Raw genomic sequence first — 18,190 nt, forward strand, 5'->3', positions numbered from 1 at the left:
ACTAACAGCGTGGCCAGCGGGTCGATGAGGTGAGTGCGGTGTTGATAGCACCAAACAAAAGCAGATGACAGATGACAGCGTAAATAAACAAAAGTGTGAGATACAAATTACGGCAGCAGCAGTAGCAGCAGCATTTAACTAGGCATTTCATTCAATGAAACATGACACAGGCTCACACACACACAGTTCAAAGAATACACATCGATAGACAGATACAAAGATAGATAGTGGCTGGCATTGGGCATCCATAAGATACGTCAGTGAAACTAATCGATTTGTAAGTGCGCCTTGTTTGCCATCGCCTTTGTCATTAGAGCTCTGGCACAGGCGTCAGCTGTTGCTGCTTGATGCTTGCCACGCCCCTTTTGTGGACTATTATACGCCCATCGTGCCCCCTCCTTGGCCGGAACGAACAACTGTCAGTGACATTTGAGGCCTTTTGTTGCATTCGTCGATTTTGTTTGGGCAGCTTTTTATCCCCGCTGCCCACTTTTCATGCTGTCGAATTGTGTTGTGCTGTTATTATTATGGTTTTTTGTTTTTGTTTTTGTTTTACGGTGGCTGTTGTTGCTCTTTTTCTTGTGGGCAGACGAAAATAAAGCACAATTTGTGCGTGTTTGTTGATCTTTTATTTATTTTGACGCACTCATTGCATTTATTCAACTATTATTCATGATTATTGTGCGTTATATTTGGCAGTTTAATTCAATGTCAATGTTTGAGCCGTAAATATATTGAAGTTTTCTTATTCATTTCAGCTGCGACTGCTCATGCAGCAAAGTTTTTTGTTCGCCCATTAAATTGTTGTAATTATGTGCTGAACTTTCACCTTTCAATGGTCATTAAAACTTCAATGTGCGTCAACGAAAACAAAACAAATGCACCGCAAACAAAAGAGCAGAACCGAAGAATTCATTAAATCTTAACAGAATTCATAAATATTACATTAATTATATTTGTAGTACCAAGTAATTAAAGCTTATTTTATGACGCCTGAGTTTCAAATTGATTCTAGAGCTTTGCCAAATTTTATGCATACACTTACCGTCCACTTTTTTGGCCAACTTTAACGACCTCTAAGTAAAATGCCGGCTCATAAATAGACGTTTCTTTAGCGACGCTTGTGAATTCCATTATGGGGACGACGATTTTCGGTTCGTCGGCTTTGTCGGGTGGCTCTTGGGCTGAGTTTGTGGTTAAGACCCTTTAACTGGCGCCCATTAACACTCATTATTCACTGTAATTGAAAAGCCATGGATACCTTACATGACATCACCACTTTAGGAGCACCCACCCACCCATTCTTGAAAGTGAAAAAAGTGGAGTAAAGTGGAGTGGAGCAGTTGAGACAGGTGGTGGGCAGGTGACTCTCAAATGAGATGCGCTCGTGCTACTCCAATTTAAATTACTTCCTACGGGTCGTATGCGTTATATAAGCAGCCGGCGATAGCTGCTCGATAATTGCGCCTCGTTTAGCGGCAAATTGGATGATGACCTTGTGCGTGCTTTTGGCTATTTGGTCAGCTGCCCAGCCGCCCACTGAGCCCAATTGCCTTGGCGCTAAAACGCGCAAAGTGTTTCACATGAAAAGAAATAAGCCAAGAGACAGCGAAAATGGAGAAGCAAAAATCATCTGACGCCGAAGTTGCAAGTGTTGAATGCTGAACGTTAATTAACAAGATAATCGTTGGCGATGCGGCACAGTGTGGCCAACTACAATTTTAATGTGTTCATTATTAATTAAAGCGAGTAAATAAAATAAATATTTTAATGTTTTCGTATTAACGCTAAAGGATTAGCGTTGAGTGGCATAAAGGAGCTTAAATTTGAGTCTGTATATTTATGAAGCCAACGTCACACAGTGCGCTGCGATGGCTTGACTACCTGTTCATCATTATTATCATTATCTGGCTAAGCCATTAAGTAATTTGCTTGAACGGTTTGTCAACAAATATTTTGGTTTGGCTTTGGCATCAACGAGAGACGTCCGTTCAAGTTGCCGACCCGGCTTAGTCTTCCTCTCTCAGTCGAGTGTTGTCGATGATAGCTGGAGGCGTCAGCGGTCAGCGGTGGGGTGACGGAGAGGGGAAAAACAGCGGGCGGCGGGTATGACACTCATTTATAAATTGTCATAATTTGTTTAATGTAGGTTGAAGCATTTAAATGTGTAACACACTTTGCCATGATTTGCATTTTATGCTTTATTTCGAGTTTGCGTTGAAAGTAAAAATAACAAACAATAACAATTTGATTCCATTTGATAATATAAATATAGTTATTTGAGAAAGTGGTTGTATATGTATATTATCTCATACTTTGAGTTAAGTCCTTGACGATGTGCACCGTTAATTCTATTAGCCAAAAGTACTCACAGATTCACACTGTCCCCAGCGATCGATGAGATCGAATCTTTTGCATTTGGAGTGAGCTGCTCAAAGGCATTGACCAACTAATCGACTTGTAGGGTCGGATCTCAATGACGGGGCCTCCAAAAGCAAGCTCCCTCACAGTAACAACAACAACAACAATAGCTGACGACGACGAGCAACGTTTTGTAGCAATGACAAACCATTTCTTAGCGAGTTGGCACTTGAGTGCAACAAGTGGCAACAACGGTCCCTCAAGTGCATTCTTCAGACCCGAGTTGTCTATTTTTAAGCTCCCAGATCGTGGAAATACCCAATACCTGGCACTGGCACTGGCACTGGCAACACACACCTCGCACTCGAATCAAACCGAAGGGCAAACACAAATGCCAATAAGTACGAGAGCCAATGCCAATGGAGCAGACAAAGCTGATGTTGTCGTTGTCGTTGTAGATGAAGACGAAAACGTTGCCGCTGTGGCTGCCACTTGGCTCGGCTACTGCACAACTGACCTGATTTTCGAATTCATTCCCAATCCACAAAACAACGACGATGATGTCGCAATCAATGCCTCATCTGCTGCTGCAGCATCAGCTGTCTCTTCGTTACCTTTGCTCTGATCTTTCTTCGCCCTCCAGATGTCTAAGGCGATGTCGGGCTCTTGGCTTCCTCAGTGCGTCCAAGTGCACCAATTTCAATGATTCGCGCACACGTCGCTGTCGATGACGTAAAGCGGCAGCAGCAGCATCAGCAGCAGCATCATCATACCTGTTGCTCCCAGCCACATTCACATATTGTATCTTTTTATATTTCTTATTTCTTTTGGGGGCCCTCTGCACAATTTCTCTCGCAATCGAGAGATGGCCTGCAATTACGATTAATAAATTGTGGCCAGCGTCGTGGTGGACAAGTGTTTAATTTCATTTATTTGCTTTTCATCTATTTTTACTCTCCCTCTCTCATCTATGCTTTCAGTGGCAAATCAAATTTATTTCTTATTTGTTTTGGTAGCTTTGTTTTCTATTTTATTTTCTTTACTTTATTTTGTTATATATTTATTTGTATTTTTATTTGGCTGCAATGATTGTTTCGTAATTTGATTCGTAGGTGTTGAAAGTGTAGTTTAGTTGACAGTTTTTTTGGGCGCACTTGGCGTATGCGCGACGGCCTTGCCTTTGCTATGAACAAAGTCGAAACATTTAGACTACATTTAATGAAGTGTGTGGATCAAACCAAATGAAGCCAAATGCATGAATGAAGTTCATCAATGAACTGCGGGACCAGGGGATGAGCTGAGCTGAGCTGAGCTGAGGTCCAAGTGTGTAATCGTGGGTCACTTTCGATTTTAAAGACAATGTTTTCGAGTGCGCTCCAATTGTGAAAATAACACTTGGCACACTCAGACGAAGGTTGTGTGTGTTTCTGTGTGCGCGCATCCGTAAGTCACAGAGATGCGAGTCGCGAGTCTTGTTTAAAAAGTGATTTTGAACGACCTTAACGGCCTGAGGTTGGGGTTGAGCTTGAGGTTGAGGAAGCTTCAGTTTCAGCTTGGTGTCGTTGCCACGCCACGACATGGCGCCGTAGGGCAGTCAAAGTGGCCACTGGCCACCCTGTTGACCCAGCGTGCAAAAAGACACTTGACGATTTAGCGAAGCAGCCACAACAAATTGTATTTCCAGTTTTATTTGTGAATACCACATACTTGGTTATCAACTTGCTCCAATTTCGCGCTTGGAGACATCAAAAGACACGCGTGTCGCTCAGCAATTGCTCCACTGTACCATGGCTCCTGCTTTGCTCTCCAAAACTCTTTAGCTCATCGCGCTGCTAGGTGTGCTTGTGTGTGTGCGTGTGTGTATGTGTCTTTTGATGTTTAATTAAATTCATTTTTGTGCTTCGGCCTTTTGTAATGAGATTTTGGCCTGTTGCCGCTTCGCTCAGCGTGTTACGGGCTTTTGCTTTTGTTGCCCAGCTTCGGTTTGCCTCTCTGCCGCTCTTCTCTTCATCTTGTGTGTCTGCTTGCTGCTCTCCCAATCGAATCGAATCATATAAATGCTCGACAGCAAGTTCATTGGGGCATCAGTCGAGATTTGCGCTTTCCAATCGAACCACCATCGAGTGTACAGAGTGTGAAGCAGTGGAGCAGTGTCCAATCAGTCCAGTCAGTCAATCAACAGCCAACAAGGATTACGTGATCTAAGCTAAGCCCAAAATAAAAACAACAATACAGAGACCTTAAGACTAAAGTGTTTGCCATGCGTACTTCCGCCCTTATTGTTGCCTGCGTGGCATTGTTTGGCGCCGTCCAGTCGCGTCCTGAGCCGCCATCGCCCTACTATGGATTACCCCAGCAGCAGAGCCAGCGTGCACTGCCCCTGAATGGTGAGTTCTAATCGAATGAGTGATGACGGTGATCTAACTCCAATTCGTTCCACACAGCTCATCCCGCGTCGCCACACATCTATCAGGCTTTGCCTCAGGAGCAAACGTTCGCCAACTTTGCTGCTCCCCAAGTGCCACAGCCACAGATGAACTATCTGCCACCTGTCCAGCAACAGCAACCGCAGCAGCCACAACTGAATGAGCAGCTGGCGCCCGCTGTAGAGCCACTGAACCCCTACGATGACTCCTACAACATGGCACACCGTCTCTCAGGTGTCCAGCATGCCAGCGGATACAACAATGCCCCACAGGAGACTCGCGTGCACAAGCACATCTACGTTCATGTGCCGCCCAAGGACTTCGAGGAGGAGGACGCCGTTGTGCCACGTGTGCATCACGAGACTGGACCCAAGCAGAAGCACTACAAGATTGTGTTCATCAAGGCGCCATCGGCACCAGCGCTCCGTCCACCAGTTGTGCCACCACCACCCCAGAACGAGGAGAAGACCCTGATCTATGTGCTGCACAAGAAGCCCGAGCAGGAGCAGGATATTGTTATTCCCACACCGCCACCCACCAAGCCATCCAAGCCCGAGGTCTACTTCATCAAGTACAAGACCAAGAAGGAGGAAGCCCCCGTCTATGGACCCCCACCAGCTGATATGGAACCTCGTCAGGCCACCGCCGAGGACTTCGCCCCCATCGCCGATGTGGCCGATGTGCTGCCCACCACCCTGGCCCCTGAACCAGAGCCCGAGCAGCCTGCTCCTGTCCCCTCATCCATCTACGGGCCACCCACAGCTCCCGCCTACACTGGCGAGGAAGTGCAGACCACACTGGCTGTGCCCTCCAATCAGTATTTGCCACCCGCAACCGCACCCGCCGCTTTGGCCATTGAGGAGCCCTCGATGGCGCCCATCATTGTCGAGGAGCCCATCGAGCAGCGTCAGCCTACCGATGCGCCCGTTGCCCCTGTCCCCGCTCATGTGCCTGCTGTCAACTACGGTCCACCCAACCGCTTCTTCCTCAAGAAGCTGAAGTGAATGACAGCGCTGTTTTAGCGAAATTTTATACTTAGTCTAAATGGCGTGCCGCCCGCCCCCTTTGCTGTGACACGCCCCCTCGTTCACAACCACAATCACACTCACACTTCACCCACGCACATCTCGTTTGTTGCTCGTTTTTTCTCCCATAAAAAAAGAAGAATTGTTAAATTGTTTTTGTTAAATGTTGTAGACAATAAAATTCGAATTTACTAAAGATAAGTCACGAGTCTTTACTTCTATTTTACCTTCCTCCTCTTATTGCTGTTTCTCTCTCTTTAGCAATTGCATAAAATGTGAGTTTGTTTGCACGTTTTATTAACACATTAATGAAAGTTAATGACACTCGGCCCTGTTGCAGTCTTAAAACTTGACCTTCAGACCTTGAAGCCACATCATTTACAGCTCGTTTAATTGGTTACGTTTTGTTAATTTTTTTTCCAACATTTTTTGATGACTTCCCGCATAGCAATTTGCAGTTTTAAATATTTTTACACTTATAATATTATTAATGGAAATCTATATATATACTATATATATTTAATTGCGAGCAGTCATTGGGACTCTGCTCTGCAAATAATTTTCGAGGGAACAGGTTTTGTCGTAAGGAAATGTTGAGTGCATTCATAATTTTACACCAAAATTTAATTAACAAGCTTTTTGTGACTTTTTTATATCCGATTAGCTTGAAAATTGTTGGCGAATTATTTGAGCATGCCCACAATGAGTAGGCACTTTTTCTGTGAATAAATATATCCAAATTTAAGCATGGCAATTTCTATAGAAAGCTGCCAATTACTTGCACTCGCAATAAAAGTCTGCCTTTGATTACAGAGATAGACTAAAAATATAAAATACAGTATATTTTTAATGATTCCCAGATTTCATTGTTTATATTATTTAATATGCATTAAGCTCATTTCACAAATTTTTAGTTCTAGTTGCAATAAAAGTGTCTTACTCACATTAAAGTCAAAGGCTCGCGATTTGCATCGGATTTTTGATCAACCCTGTATTTGTATAATATAATTTTTACATTAGTTGCTGCCATTAAATTTACTCAATTTTTTGGGCTAACAAAAATCCAATTTAAGCCAGCCAATTTCTAGACAAAGCTGCGAATTACCTGTATTGGCAATAAAGGTGTCTGCTTCGCCTCGTAAACATTGGCTGGCAACATATTCGCTTGGCAACATGTTGCTAGGCTTGCTTGCTTTTGGCGCCAAAATCCTAGCAACTGCGCAGAGGGTGGAGCCACATTAGCAACATTAACTCTAGCTACAGGCTGCAGCAACAGCAGCGACGTTGAGACGTTCGTTCGTGTTGGGGACTTCGTGCTGTTGTTGTTTCGGCATTTTATTGTTTAGAACTTCGTTGGCCGGCTGATCTCCATTCAGTTAACGTCATGGCCAAAACGCCAACGCCAAACGCCAAGGCGAGTCACGGAATTCCATTTCAGTTCGCTTTTTGTGCTCGTGCGCGTCGCAACGTGGCAGCCGCTGCTGCTTCAACACATTTGAATCTTGGTGTTGCTCTTGGTGCTTCTCGTTGCCGTTGTCGTTGTCGTTACGATTGCCACCAGTGGCGTTGGCGTCATTAAACGCCGCTTTCAATTTCTGTTTCAATTGGCCGTTCCTCACATTTTTTGGAGTGTGCAAATTGCTCCATTTGAGATATTTTTGGACGCATAAACGCATAAAAAAGCGCAATTCAAATACAAAACACAAAACAAGAAAACAATTACAATTTTGTTTATTTTAAGTGGCAATTTGAATGTGCCCAGCACGCGAACAATAAACGCCACAATTAATTAACTGTTTATCAAGACTCCGATGCTCGACAAAAGGTGCGAGAAGCATTTACTCAGGCTCAGACATCGCGTCAACGCGTCGTATGCGTGTTTTCTGCTAGCCAGCCAACAAACCAACGAAACAGCAACAATTTGTTGTGCGTGTGTGTAAAGTGAGTGTTCAATAAGTGTGTGTTTACGTGTGTGTGGAAATGCAAATGTGAAATTGTGCACGTAACTGGACATCGCATTCAGTGTCGTTTTCGTTGTCGTTGTCGTTGTCTTTGTCGTCGGGTTAGTTAAATGTTTGTTTTTGCCACTGCTCTTGGCATTGCCATTGCCGTTAAATGCTAATTTCGTCACCTGGGAGCAGTTCATATAGCCGGCCAGACTGAGTCAGTGTCCAGTGGGGTAAGTGCTTACCTCTTACAATTCGACACCAACACCCACCCCCCTTTAAACATCCACATTTGATTCGCCTCAAAAACAATGCTCTAATGCTAACCAGTTTGTCCTCCCTTTGCAGTCGTCGTTGTTGCCTTTTGTTATTTTTATTGTTAGCGCTTCGCAATTGTCGCACATTCAGTTGCATCGACTGTAAATGACACTTTAACTAACCCACTTTGCAAAAAATAGTTCATTCTGTGCTTTTCAAGTTTATTCATTTCGACTTTGCAGCGAGAGTGCGAGTGCTACTTGTGCACTTGATTGAATAACAAAGGAAGTAAATTTGAATTTTCACTCTGCCATCTTTTTATTTTTTGGGGTGTCGTCATGTCAGCTGTCAGTTGTTAACCAAGCACGTGCCAGTCACCTACTTTAATGTCACCGATTAATAAGTTAGTGTCTTCCCAAGGGAATTACCCCACACACACTTTTTATTGTGGTCGACCCTTGTCAGTTTAGCACTTACACTCATGTGTCAAAACGCATTTGTGGCATTTCCTTTGTTTTCGATTTGATCAATTCGCTTACTAAATTTGATTCTCTTTCAAACAATCACACTTTTTGCATAACTCTTTGCTTAATATCAAAATAAATTGTACCTTTTACGATTTGTAAATTGCTAATTCGATGTCTGCAAAGTGAAAGCAAATTGAGTTGATTTGCTTCAATTTATGTGTTCAACTTACGCAAATTTATTGATTGTCGCAATTTCAGTGAATCCCCCAGATAAATTGTGAATCAAACAGTCGACTGACAAATCTGCTTTGCACAATTTACAGGAATTGTTGCACGTGAATAGTGAGGAAATGCGAGACAGCAGGAAGTAGCTACGACAATATATTGCGTATACGTACCGTTGTGCTGCAGTTCTCATATATTCAAAAAATATTCTGTGAATATTATATGCAATGGGCAACTGCCTGGTTTTATGCTACGTTCTTTCACAGCTGGCAACGCAACGAGAAGTGAGTTAATTATAAATTATGAGCATACGACAAGGCAAGGCATGGCAAGGGGCGGGTGGAAGGCACGATGAAAGTGTGCCGCCATCGAGGCAATTGTTTAGCTGCCATTTTGGGCCTAACTACACACATATGTTTGCTTTGCCGCTGCTACAACTGTTGTTGTTACTGTTGCTGTAGCTGTTGCAGGTGAGCGCATATTTTATCAGCAATTAACCGTTGAAGCCAGTTGGCTTAAATGCCAAAGGCATTTCATGCTGAGCCGCGCCTAAAGACAGGCAATGCCTTTTGGCTTTTCGGGGGGCTTTAAATGGTCGCCGGCCGGGGTTTAAGAGCCCGTTGTGCTATTTCCTTTGTTTGCCAGTAATGTTCAGTGTTTACTGTTGCTGGTTCTTGTTGTTGCTATTCTTGTTGTGTTGCTGGTTGCTGTTTGTTGTTCGTTGCCCCAAACGCTCGCCTGGTTTATGTACGCTTTTAATGTCAATGCGTGTCATGAGGGCGTTCATCTGGTTTTCTCAGATTTTACGGCTTCGCGTCTTTTGTTTGTTGCTTTCATATTTCTGCAAATGCATGGAATGGCATCAAATGGATTTCAGTTGCAGCCTTATGACTTCCATTATTTATAATGTTTAAGGATCAGTCGTTGCCTTCATTAAATTTTAATCAATAAAACACTCAATCATAAAATTTATGGATTACATTTCCGGCTTCCCGTATTCAATATTCGCTTATTCGCATTCGAGTTTCCACATTCAGATAAATTGAATTCAGAAATTACGCTCTTTTTGGGTGGCAATACCAACGTTTACAACGTGTTAATAGTTTCTCTGGACAGGACGTGACAATTCATTCGATTGTCTAGCGCGGAAATCGCATTGCCAATTGACAGTTTGCTTTAGTAAGCGTTTTTTTTATTGCATATTGTTTTTAAATATCATGTAGTACAAATTTAAATTCTCAATTTAAACTTTTTATGGCCAGAGCAGAGATTAAAAGTCGTGTATACAAAAAAAAAAACGAGTTTGTTTTGATAGCTATTTTTATCTAATGATGTATGGTGCAGATTTCATGAACAATAGTCTAAAAAAATACAATCCAATTTAAAGCCGAATTAGTTATCATATTTGCAGAGCGAAAATAAATAATATGCATATTAATTCAATGTCGCAGCTTATGGCATGTGTAATAAATAAATGGATTCTGTGAAATTTTCATTTATAAGCAGAGCTCATTGAAATTCCATGACCGAGGATATACGAAATATTTACGCTTTTTGGCAATTTGTTTTGATTTCGAAGCTCACACACAAGACCTCAACTAAACAAGAATGTTACGGGCAAAGTAATCTTGGCAAAAAATCATTTAGTTTGTTCTTGCTGTTGTTTCTTTTGGTTGATGCCTCACATCATGTTAGTTTTGGTTTCTTTTTTGTTTGCCTTTTACTCAAAGCACTTAACAGAATGTAACAACAACAGAGAGATAGCGCAGAGAGAAACTATGACAGCAACAAATTGAATTTGTTTATATACGAGAACATCACATGCTACGAGTAGACACCTGCAAAGAAAAGAACTTTCAAATAGTTCGCAAACTTTGGCCAAAAAATACGAAAAAAACCCCTAGCGCTGTTTATAAAATCCAATATTCTCAAATGCAAAGACGAAAAAATGAACTAAATTAAGATCCAACTGACAGGGTAAATGAAAAATTTGAAATTCCGTTGGTTTGCATAGTTTGAGCAGCTTTGAAGATAATCTAAAACACAAGCTGCAGGATGCAGGAAAGGCTAGGCGATAAAAGACGCCCCCGTGAGTTGCAACTGTGGACTGTGGTGATGAATATTGGGCGATGAGCGACAGAGCAAGAGTCAAAAAACAAGAAAAAAGACGCCACAACTTTTTGAGCTATATTAAAAATTCCATGACAAAGTTTACTCTTTACTCAGTTGCTTATTGCGGCTTTGTTTGCTTTCCTCAAAAAACACAGTGCCAAAGTTTCTTTGCATTTTGCGATACTAATCTTTCGCTCAACAACTTATTTCGCATGCTTATTGCCATTTCCACATTATTTCTTTTTGCTTTTTTTGTGGTCATCCTCTGGGGCAACATTTACTTGAACATTTCACAAATGTGATTAGATTTGCTATACAAAATAAATAATGCAAAATTGTAAAGAAATTGCAGCCGAGCTCTGTGAAAACACACGGCGTATGCGTAATGTAACAATGTTTCTCTGTACTTTTGTGTTCTTATGCCCAGCACATCTTGCATGTCAAAACGGGAATATTAAAGTTACGTCATACTGATATTTCAGTGAAGACTAAGGAGTATTTGTGAGTCAAGCGTAGCTCACATGGATTTTGCTTTAGTCGCCTTAGGTTAGTCGCGTTTCCATACAGGAATAACAGATTTATATTCATACGCGAGAAAGAGAGAGACAGAGAGAGAGGGAGAGTACCGTACGATATTTGTACTTCTATGTCTGATAACAATTTCGCTTGTTTATTTTTTTTTGTGTTATTCGCCATAAAACATAAAACGAAAAATGTTACGCTGGCAAGTTAAGATGTTCGGGCAATTTTTCCTTTTCTTTTTTCACATTTTTCATTTTGGCTAAAAAACCATAAATATTTACATACTAAAGTGCAGTGAGGCATGCCACACACGCTTCCATCTACGAGACAACTTATTCATATGTGCACACTTGACTGACATGGCTGGCTGTCCAGAACGGTTTCTGACCGAAAACTATATAATAAAATATAAAATATAATCATAAATTAATTCAAATACATTTCGAGTTTTATGTGAATTTTACGCGTCTTAGCTAAAGGTTGTGATGAACCATTTTTATGCTTCGCAGGATCTTTTGAAAACCATAAGTAGTTTTTTTTTTTATTAGCTCAGTTTTCATTGAGATTCAGCCACGAGTGAACTTGTGCTGCTTTTTATTGGATGATTCGGAAAACATTTCATATGTATTGGCTTAAAGTTTAGTCAGGCATTGGGATACAAATCTAGATGCGTATTCGGAGTATTGTTACCTGCTCAGCCATTACAATCCATTTAAGCAAAAGCGTTCTCAGCAGCTGGCAATTTCATTTGCTGGCCAACGTTCTTTACATCGATGGAATGCGGTGTCCTTTATATGAGTTTGTAAACCTTTTGACAGTTGAACAAGTCATTTGGGATCACAGGACAATCGCCAGTGTGACACACTTGTGATGGAACCCTGCTGTGACCCTCATTAGTTGACTGGCCACACATCCACGTCCTTCTAACGGGGGAATCCAAGAACAACACTCAACTCTCGGCACTCAATATAGAGTAGCTTTCGAAATTAGTTGTGAAACAATTTCCTTTTGAAAGTCGACACAAACAGCATTAGTATTTATTACCAACGAGAGAAATGTCCGCACATTTGAGACAAAACTTGACACAGTTGGCAATAGACAAAACATTGTCAGCATCAGCATGAACATGACCTAGAATTGGAATTAGAAACTGAAATCACTCAGCTGTGATATGTTTTGATAAATTAGCATGGACAACAATAACAACGATGATGTCGTTGTCCTCAACGTCGCGTCATTTTGGATAGGCTTAAGGATTTTAAATAAGCCGCTGGCACTTCCGTCTACAACACGCGTTGCTTTTATTCACCCAATGTGAATAATGAGCTCTCAACCGTTCGACCGTCTTCCTGCAACAAATTCAGCGTCAGAACCGTTGCCTCTTCCATTTCTACGTTGCCTTTGCATTGAACGCCTTAAGGTCGTTAAGTTGTCTGACCTTTTCAGAGCAAAGCAAAAAAAAAAAAAAATGCCCAACGGTGCCGTTAGGCATGTTAATTTCACATACCCTGCAGTCACTAAAAACACATTTAAAGAGGTATGACATATTTGTGAAAAGGGTTTGAGCACAAGTATATTAATTCCCCATCAATTGCAAAATATATTTTTACCTTTTGTGTTTAGATAACTCTTCAATTCTGACTCTAGGGTGACTCTTAGTCAAACACTTTCTTATGACCAATGCCTTGTATTATTGATAGTCCAGAGACGTGGCAAGTTAGTAAGAATAAGGTGTGACTATGTGGCCAATATAAAACAATGAGAGTATAAAGCATTTGCGTAAGACTTTGGCTAAGTGAAAAATTGAAACAAGGAAATATGCAAATCACTCGACGTGAATTTCTGACATTTCACACACTTCACTCTCAGCTGTAAGAGGCCTCGTATTTCTTGAGCTTGCATGAATATTTTAAAAACGAAAAACACCAAAGTCATCATACAAGTCCGTCATGTTCATAATATGTATTCACCTTACGTTTCACCTTTGAGCGATTAAATCTGTTGAATTCCATTTGGCATTGCCATTTTTCATTTGCTTTTAAGGTTGTAGTATTCCTTAAAGGGAACATTTGTTCTTTTTTTAGATTTGCTTATTATTTTCACTTTTTAAAAATGTGGAGACTTTTCTAAAGTGAATCACCGTTGCCATGTTCCTGTTTGCTCAAGATTGTATCATTTCCGATTTTTTAACGAAAAAAAAAAAATAAAAACGTTATACGTTTTGTTTGCCTTAGTAGTGTTTAACAGGACACATGTAACTTTCGAACAACTGCGATAAGAGAAGTTCCAACATTGTCTTATCTATGTAACACAAGTGCGAGAAACTCATTATTCTAATAGTTTTAGAGGGTATAAAAGCAGCTTGCAACTTGTGCGGAGCTCAGTTAAGTTTTTAAACAGAGGAAAATGACGCCGCAGCATATTTGGATAATTTACTACTATGGTGAGCAAGAGAAAAGATGAAACAAAAGAAAATTATCCTGAAGTTTTTTGTTTTTGCATTGAATAGCGTTTCATCTATTCCTCGTGCTTTGCCGTGCGCCTCCATTGTTAACTTTGAAGACCGAAGCTGTCAATCTAAAGGTCTGTGGTGAAGGCGTTGTGAGTCCTGACCCCGACGATTGTGCTAGTTATTTCCAATGTTTGGACGGTGCAATTATTAAAGAGAAATGTAGCAGTGGCAGCTACTTTGATTCCTCTTGGGATGTATGCGTGATAGATGTGGATGGCATCTGTACACCAGCTACAGTTAATTGTACGGAAGGAGAACTCGAGGTGAACCCTTTTAACTCCTGCGGCTATTTGAAATGTTTGAATGGAAGTATAACAGAAGTTAATTGCACAAGTGGAAACTACTTTAATTCGACTTTAATGACGTGTACCATCGATGAGAATGGCATATGCTCTGCTATCGATGATGAATGTATAGAGGGGGAGATTGAGGAGAATCCTGAAGATCCTTGTGGATACTTCGAGTGCATCAATGGAAGTTTTGAAGATGTGGATTGCACCAGTGGAACCTACTTTAACTCTTCATTAAATATTTGCCTCATTGATGAGAATGGAATATGCTCTGCGATCGATGAGAAATGTATAGAAGGAGAGATTGAGGAGAATCCTGATGATCCTTGTGGATACTTACAATGTGTGGATGGCAGCCTTGAGGAAGTGAACTGCACCAGTGGAACCTACTTTAACTCTTCTTTGAATATTTGCCTCATTGATGAGAATGGAATACATGCTCATCGAAATGTATAGAAGGAGAGATTGAGGAGAATCTTGATGATCCTTGTGGATACTTACAATGTGTGGATGGCAGCCTTGAGGAAGTGAACTGCACCAGTGGAACCTACTTTAACTCTTCATTGAATATTTGTCTTATTGATGAGAATGGAATATGCTCATCGAAATGTAAGGAAGGAGAGATTGAGGAGAATCCTGATGATCCTTGTGGATTTTTACAATGTGTGGATGGCAGCCTTGAGGAAGTGAACTGCACCAGCGGAACCTACTTTAACTCTTCATTGAATATTTGTCTCATCGATGAGAATGGAATATGCTCATTGAAATGTACGGAAGGAGATTGAGGTGAATCCTGATGATACTTGTGGATACTTACAATGTGTGGATGGCAGCCTTGAGGAAGTGAACTGCACCAGTGGAACCTACTTTAACTCTTCATTGAATATTTGTCTCATCGATGAGAATGGAATATGCTCATTGAAATGTACGGAAGGAGAGATTGAGGAGAATCCTGATGATCCTTGTGGATACTTACAATGTGTGGATGGCAGCCTTGAGGAAGTGAACTGCACCAGTGGAACCTACTTTAACTCTTCATTGAATATTTGCCTCATTGATGAGAATGGAATATGCTCATCGAAATGTACGGAAGGAGAGATTGAGGAGAATCCTGATGATCCTTGTGGATACTTACAATGTGTGGATGGCAGCCTTGAGGAAGTGAACTGCACCAGTGGAACCTACTTTAACTCTTCATTGAATATTTGCCTCATTGATGAGAATGGAATATGCTCATCGAAATGTACGGAAGGAGAGATTGAGGAGAATCCTGATGATCCTTGTGGATACTTACAATGTGTGGATGGCAGCCTTGAGGAAGTGAACTGCACCAGCGGAACCTACTTTAACTCTTCATTGAATATTTGTCTCATCGATGAGAATGGAATATGCTCATTGAAATGTACGGAAGGAGAGATTGAGGAGAATCCTGATGATCCTTGTGGATACTTACAATGTGTGGATGGCAGCCTTGAGGAAGTGAACTGCACCAGCGGAACCTACTTTAACTCTTCATTGAATATTTGTCTCATCGATGAGAATGGAATATGCTCATTGAAATGTACGGAAGGAGAGATTGAGGTGAATCCTGATGATCCTTGTGGATACTTACAATGTGTGGATGGCAGCCTTGAGGAAGTGAACTGCACCAGTGGAACCTACTTTAACTCTTCATTGAATATTTGTCTCATCGATGAGAATGGAATATGCTCATTGAAATGTACGGAAGGAGAGATTGAGGCGAATCCTGATGATCCTTGTGGATACTTACAATGTGTGGATGGCAGCCTTCAACAGGTGAACTGCACCAGTGGAACCTACTTTAACTCTTCATTGAATATTTGTCTCATCGATGAGAATGGAATATGCTCATTGAAATGTACGGATGGAGAGATTGAGGAGAATCCTGATGATCCTTGTGGATACTTACAATGTGTGGATGGCAGCCTTGAGGAAGTGAACTGCACCAGTGGAACCTACTTTAACTCTTCATTGAATATTTGTCTTATCGATGAGAATGGAATATGCTCATCGAAATGTATGGAAGGAGAGACTGAGGTGAATCCTGATGATCCTTGTGGATACTTACAATGTGTGGATGGCAGCCTTGAGGAAGTGAACTGCACCAGTGGAACCTACTTTAACTCTTCATTGAATATTTGTCTCATCGATGAGAGTGGAATATGCTCATTGAAATGTATGGAAGGAGAGATTGAGGAGAATCCTGATGATCCTTGTGGATACTTACAATGTGTGGATGGCAGCCTTGAGGAAGTGAACTGCACCAGTGGAACATACTTTAACTCCTCTTTGAATATTTGTCTTATCGATGAGAATGGAGTATGCTCATTGAAATGTACGGAAGGAGAGATTGAGGTGAATCCTGATGATCCTTGTGGATACTTACAATGTGTGGATGGCAGCCTTGAGGAAGTGAATTGCACCAGTGGAACCTACTTTAACTCTTCATTGAATATTTGCCTCAATGATGAGAATGGAGTATGCTCATTGAAATGTACGGAAGGAGAGATTGAGGTGAATCCTGATGATCCTTGTGGATACTTACAATGTGTGGATGGCAGCCTTGAGGAAGTGAACTGCACCAGTGGAACCTACTTTAACTCTTCATTGAATATTTGTCTCATCGATGAGAATGGAATATGCTCATTGAAATGTACGGAAGGAGAGATTGAGGAGAATCCTGATGATCCTTGTGGTTATTTAAGATGTATTAATGGCAACCTTGAGGAATTGAATTGTACCAGTGGAAGTTACTTCAATAGCAGCATAAAGGTTTGTCTTATTGATGAGAACGGTATTTGTTCTGCGATCCCAGAAGATTGTCGAGATGGTGATATCGAGGAGAATCCAGATGATCTTTGTGGCTATTTAATATGCAAGGACGGTAGCTTTTCTGAAGCAAACTGCACGAGTGGGAGCTACTTTGATTCTTCATGGAAAACGTGTATTATTGATGAGAATGGCATTTGTTCTTCAAGAAATCTTGTTGAAGCCTGCATAGAAGATGAGATTGAATCAGATCCTGAAGAATGTGCTGGATACTTGCAGTGCATCGATGGGAAAAGGGTGAGTCAACTTTGTGCTTATGGCAGTTATTTTGATTCAGCTTTAAAGAGCTGCGAGATCGACTATGATAACGTTTGTTTATCTAAATCGGAGATCTGTGAAGAAGGCGAGAGGAAGGAAGACCTAGATGATACTACGTGGTATTTTGAGTGTATCAACGGGATTATGTTGAGCAAAAATGCCAAGAGGAAAGTTACTTTGAGAGCAGTATAAAGGGATGCATTATCGATGATAATGGTGTGTACATTTCTTAGCTAGACTAACAAAATACAGAAATAAAATACTAGATAATTAAGATTGTCCTGCAATGCATTTTGTTATTATATTATAATATAATCGAAATGTTAATACTTTTTAGCTTCAATTTATGCTAATTGAGTTACATCAGCAAAGGAAGTAGATAACAGTGGCAAGAGAGAGCCGAAAATAGAGAGAGAGGCGTTAAAACTATGCATCAAATGCTCGATGCGGCTTAAGGCAAAGTTTTTGATGCCGTAGCTTTTTGGGGCAGCTGCGGCTATTTAACTTTGTTTCAATGCGGTATCAAAATTATAACATTTGTGCCTGCTTAATTGGATAGCTGTTAACTAACTGTTACCATTGCCAACTTTTTGATTAGCAACTGAGTCTTCACTTAAAAGGAATTACCAAAGAAGATGAGCACTAAATCAGCTGTGTTCGTTACTAATGAGAAGCTGACACAAGGACATCGTGCTCAAACTGACCGAGTAAACATGAAAACACTACGTATACGTGATGTGTGCTCTACACACAATTTTGCAGCGCATGTCGATGTCAATGCCGAAGTTGACCCTCAGATTAAGTCTGCTCTTAATTAAGAGTATTCCCGCAGTGCAACATCCATTTCCATTTCGCGTGCAATAAAATACATCAAAGTGCTTTCGACTACATCGAAAGTCTCGTAATTAAAGTTTGCCTACGTTCAGCCGCATTAAATG

The 18,190-nt window shown here is 41.1% G+C and overlaps 3 protein-coding genes and 1 long non-coding RNA gene across 15 annotated transcripts in view; 3 read left to right on the top strand and 1 right to left on the bottom strand.

The window, feature by feature from the left end:
• The first annotated feature begins 4,459 nt into the window (after positions 1-4,459).
• On the top strand, positions 4,460-5,975 carry LOC127565860 (uncharacterized). The gene is made up of 2 exons (XM_052006593.1): positions 4,460-4,748; positions 4,806-5,975. The coding sequence occupies exons 1-2, from the start codon at positions 4,622-4,624 to the stop codon at positions 5,789-5,791; spliced, it is 1,113 nt and encodes a 370-aa protein (XP_051862553.1). The 5' UTR covers positions 4,460-4,621; the 3' UTR covers positions 5,792-5,975.
• Positions 5,976-7,276: 1,301 nt separating this feature from the next.
• The window catches only part of LOC127566195 (RYamide receptor), a 69,532-nt gene continuing 58,618 nt past the window's right edge, over positions 7,277-18,190 (top strand). Inside the window, exon 1 of one of the 2 annotated variants that reach the window (XM_052008071.1) lies at positions 7,277-7,991. The gene's annotated coding sequence lies outside the window, so the exon portion shown is untranslated. The remainder of the gene's footprint in view (positions 7,992-18,190) is intronic. The other variant, XM_052008072.1, reaches the window with a different exon arrangement.
• LOC127566193 (kielin/chordin-like protein) lies at positions 13,743-17,526 on the top strand. 5 transcript variants are annotated; one of them, XM_052008066.1, is made up of 6 exons: positions 13,743-13,785; positions 13,852-14,530; positions 15,008-15,166; positions 15,644-15,725; positions 16,044-16,520; positions 16,680-17,526. In XM_052008066.1, exons 1-6 carry the CDS (start codon positions 13,749-13,751, stop codon positions 17,442-17,444), a joined length of 2,199 nt encoding a protein of 732 aa, XP_051864026.1. In that variant the 5' UTR covers positions 13,743-13,748; the 3' UTR covers positions 17,445-17,526. The 5 variants fall into 5 exon arrangements, with proteins under 5 accessions (XP_051864026.1, XP_051864025.1, XP_051864027.1 ...); XM_052008065.1 differs by having other exon boundaries at positions 16,044-17,526; XM_052008067.1 differs by having other exon boundaries at positions 16,362-17,526.
• On the bottom strand, positions 14,441-15,726 carry LOC127566204 (uncharacterized). Of its 7 annotated transcripts, none has more exons than XR_007955480.1 (4): positions 15,644-15,726; positions 15,167-15,325; positions 14,692-14,850; positions 14,442-14,530 (listed from the first exon to the last, which is right to left on the bottom strand). It is a non-coding gene; the product is annotated as an uncharacterized LOC127566204 (long non-coding RNA). The 7 variants fall into 7 exon arrangements; XR_007955478.1 differs by lacking the exons at positions 15,167-15,325; positions 15,644-15,726 and adding exons at positions 15,008-15,166; positions 15,485-15,583; XR_007955477.1 differs by lacking the exon at positions 15,644-15,726 and adding an exon at positions 15,485-15,583.

The sequence above is a fragment of the Drosophila albomicans genome, chromosome 2R (assembly GCF_009650485.2).
Source record: "Drosophila albomicans strain 15112-1751.03 chromosome 2R, ASM965048v2, whole genome shotgun sequence".
Taxonomy (NCBI): Eukaryota; Metazoa; Arthropoda; class Insecta; order Diptera; family Drosophilidae; genus Drosophila; species Drosophila albomicans.

Bases quoted from the DNA above. Each gene is read 5' to 3' on its own strand.
- LOC127566193 (XM_052008065.1), top strand. From the start codon at position 13,749: ATGACGCCGCAGCATATTTGGATAATTTACTACTATG. The intron at 13,786-13,851 runs GTGAGCAAGAGA...TGCATTGAATAG, and splicing joins TTGGATAATTTACTACTATG to CGTTTCATCTATTCCTCGTG. The intron at 15,726-16,043 runs GTGAATCCTGAT...GGAGAGATTGAG, and splicing joins GTACGGAAGGAGAGATTGAG to GAGAATCCTGATGATCCTTG.
- LOC127565860 (XM_052006593.1), top strand. From the start codon at position 4,622: ATGCGTACTTCCGCCCTTATTGTTGCCTGCGTGGCATTGTTTGGCGCC. The intron at 4,749-4,805 runs GTGAGTTCTAAT...CGTTCCACACAG, and splicing joins GCGTGCACTGCCCCTGAATG to CTCATCCCGCGTCGCCACAC.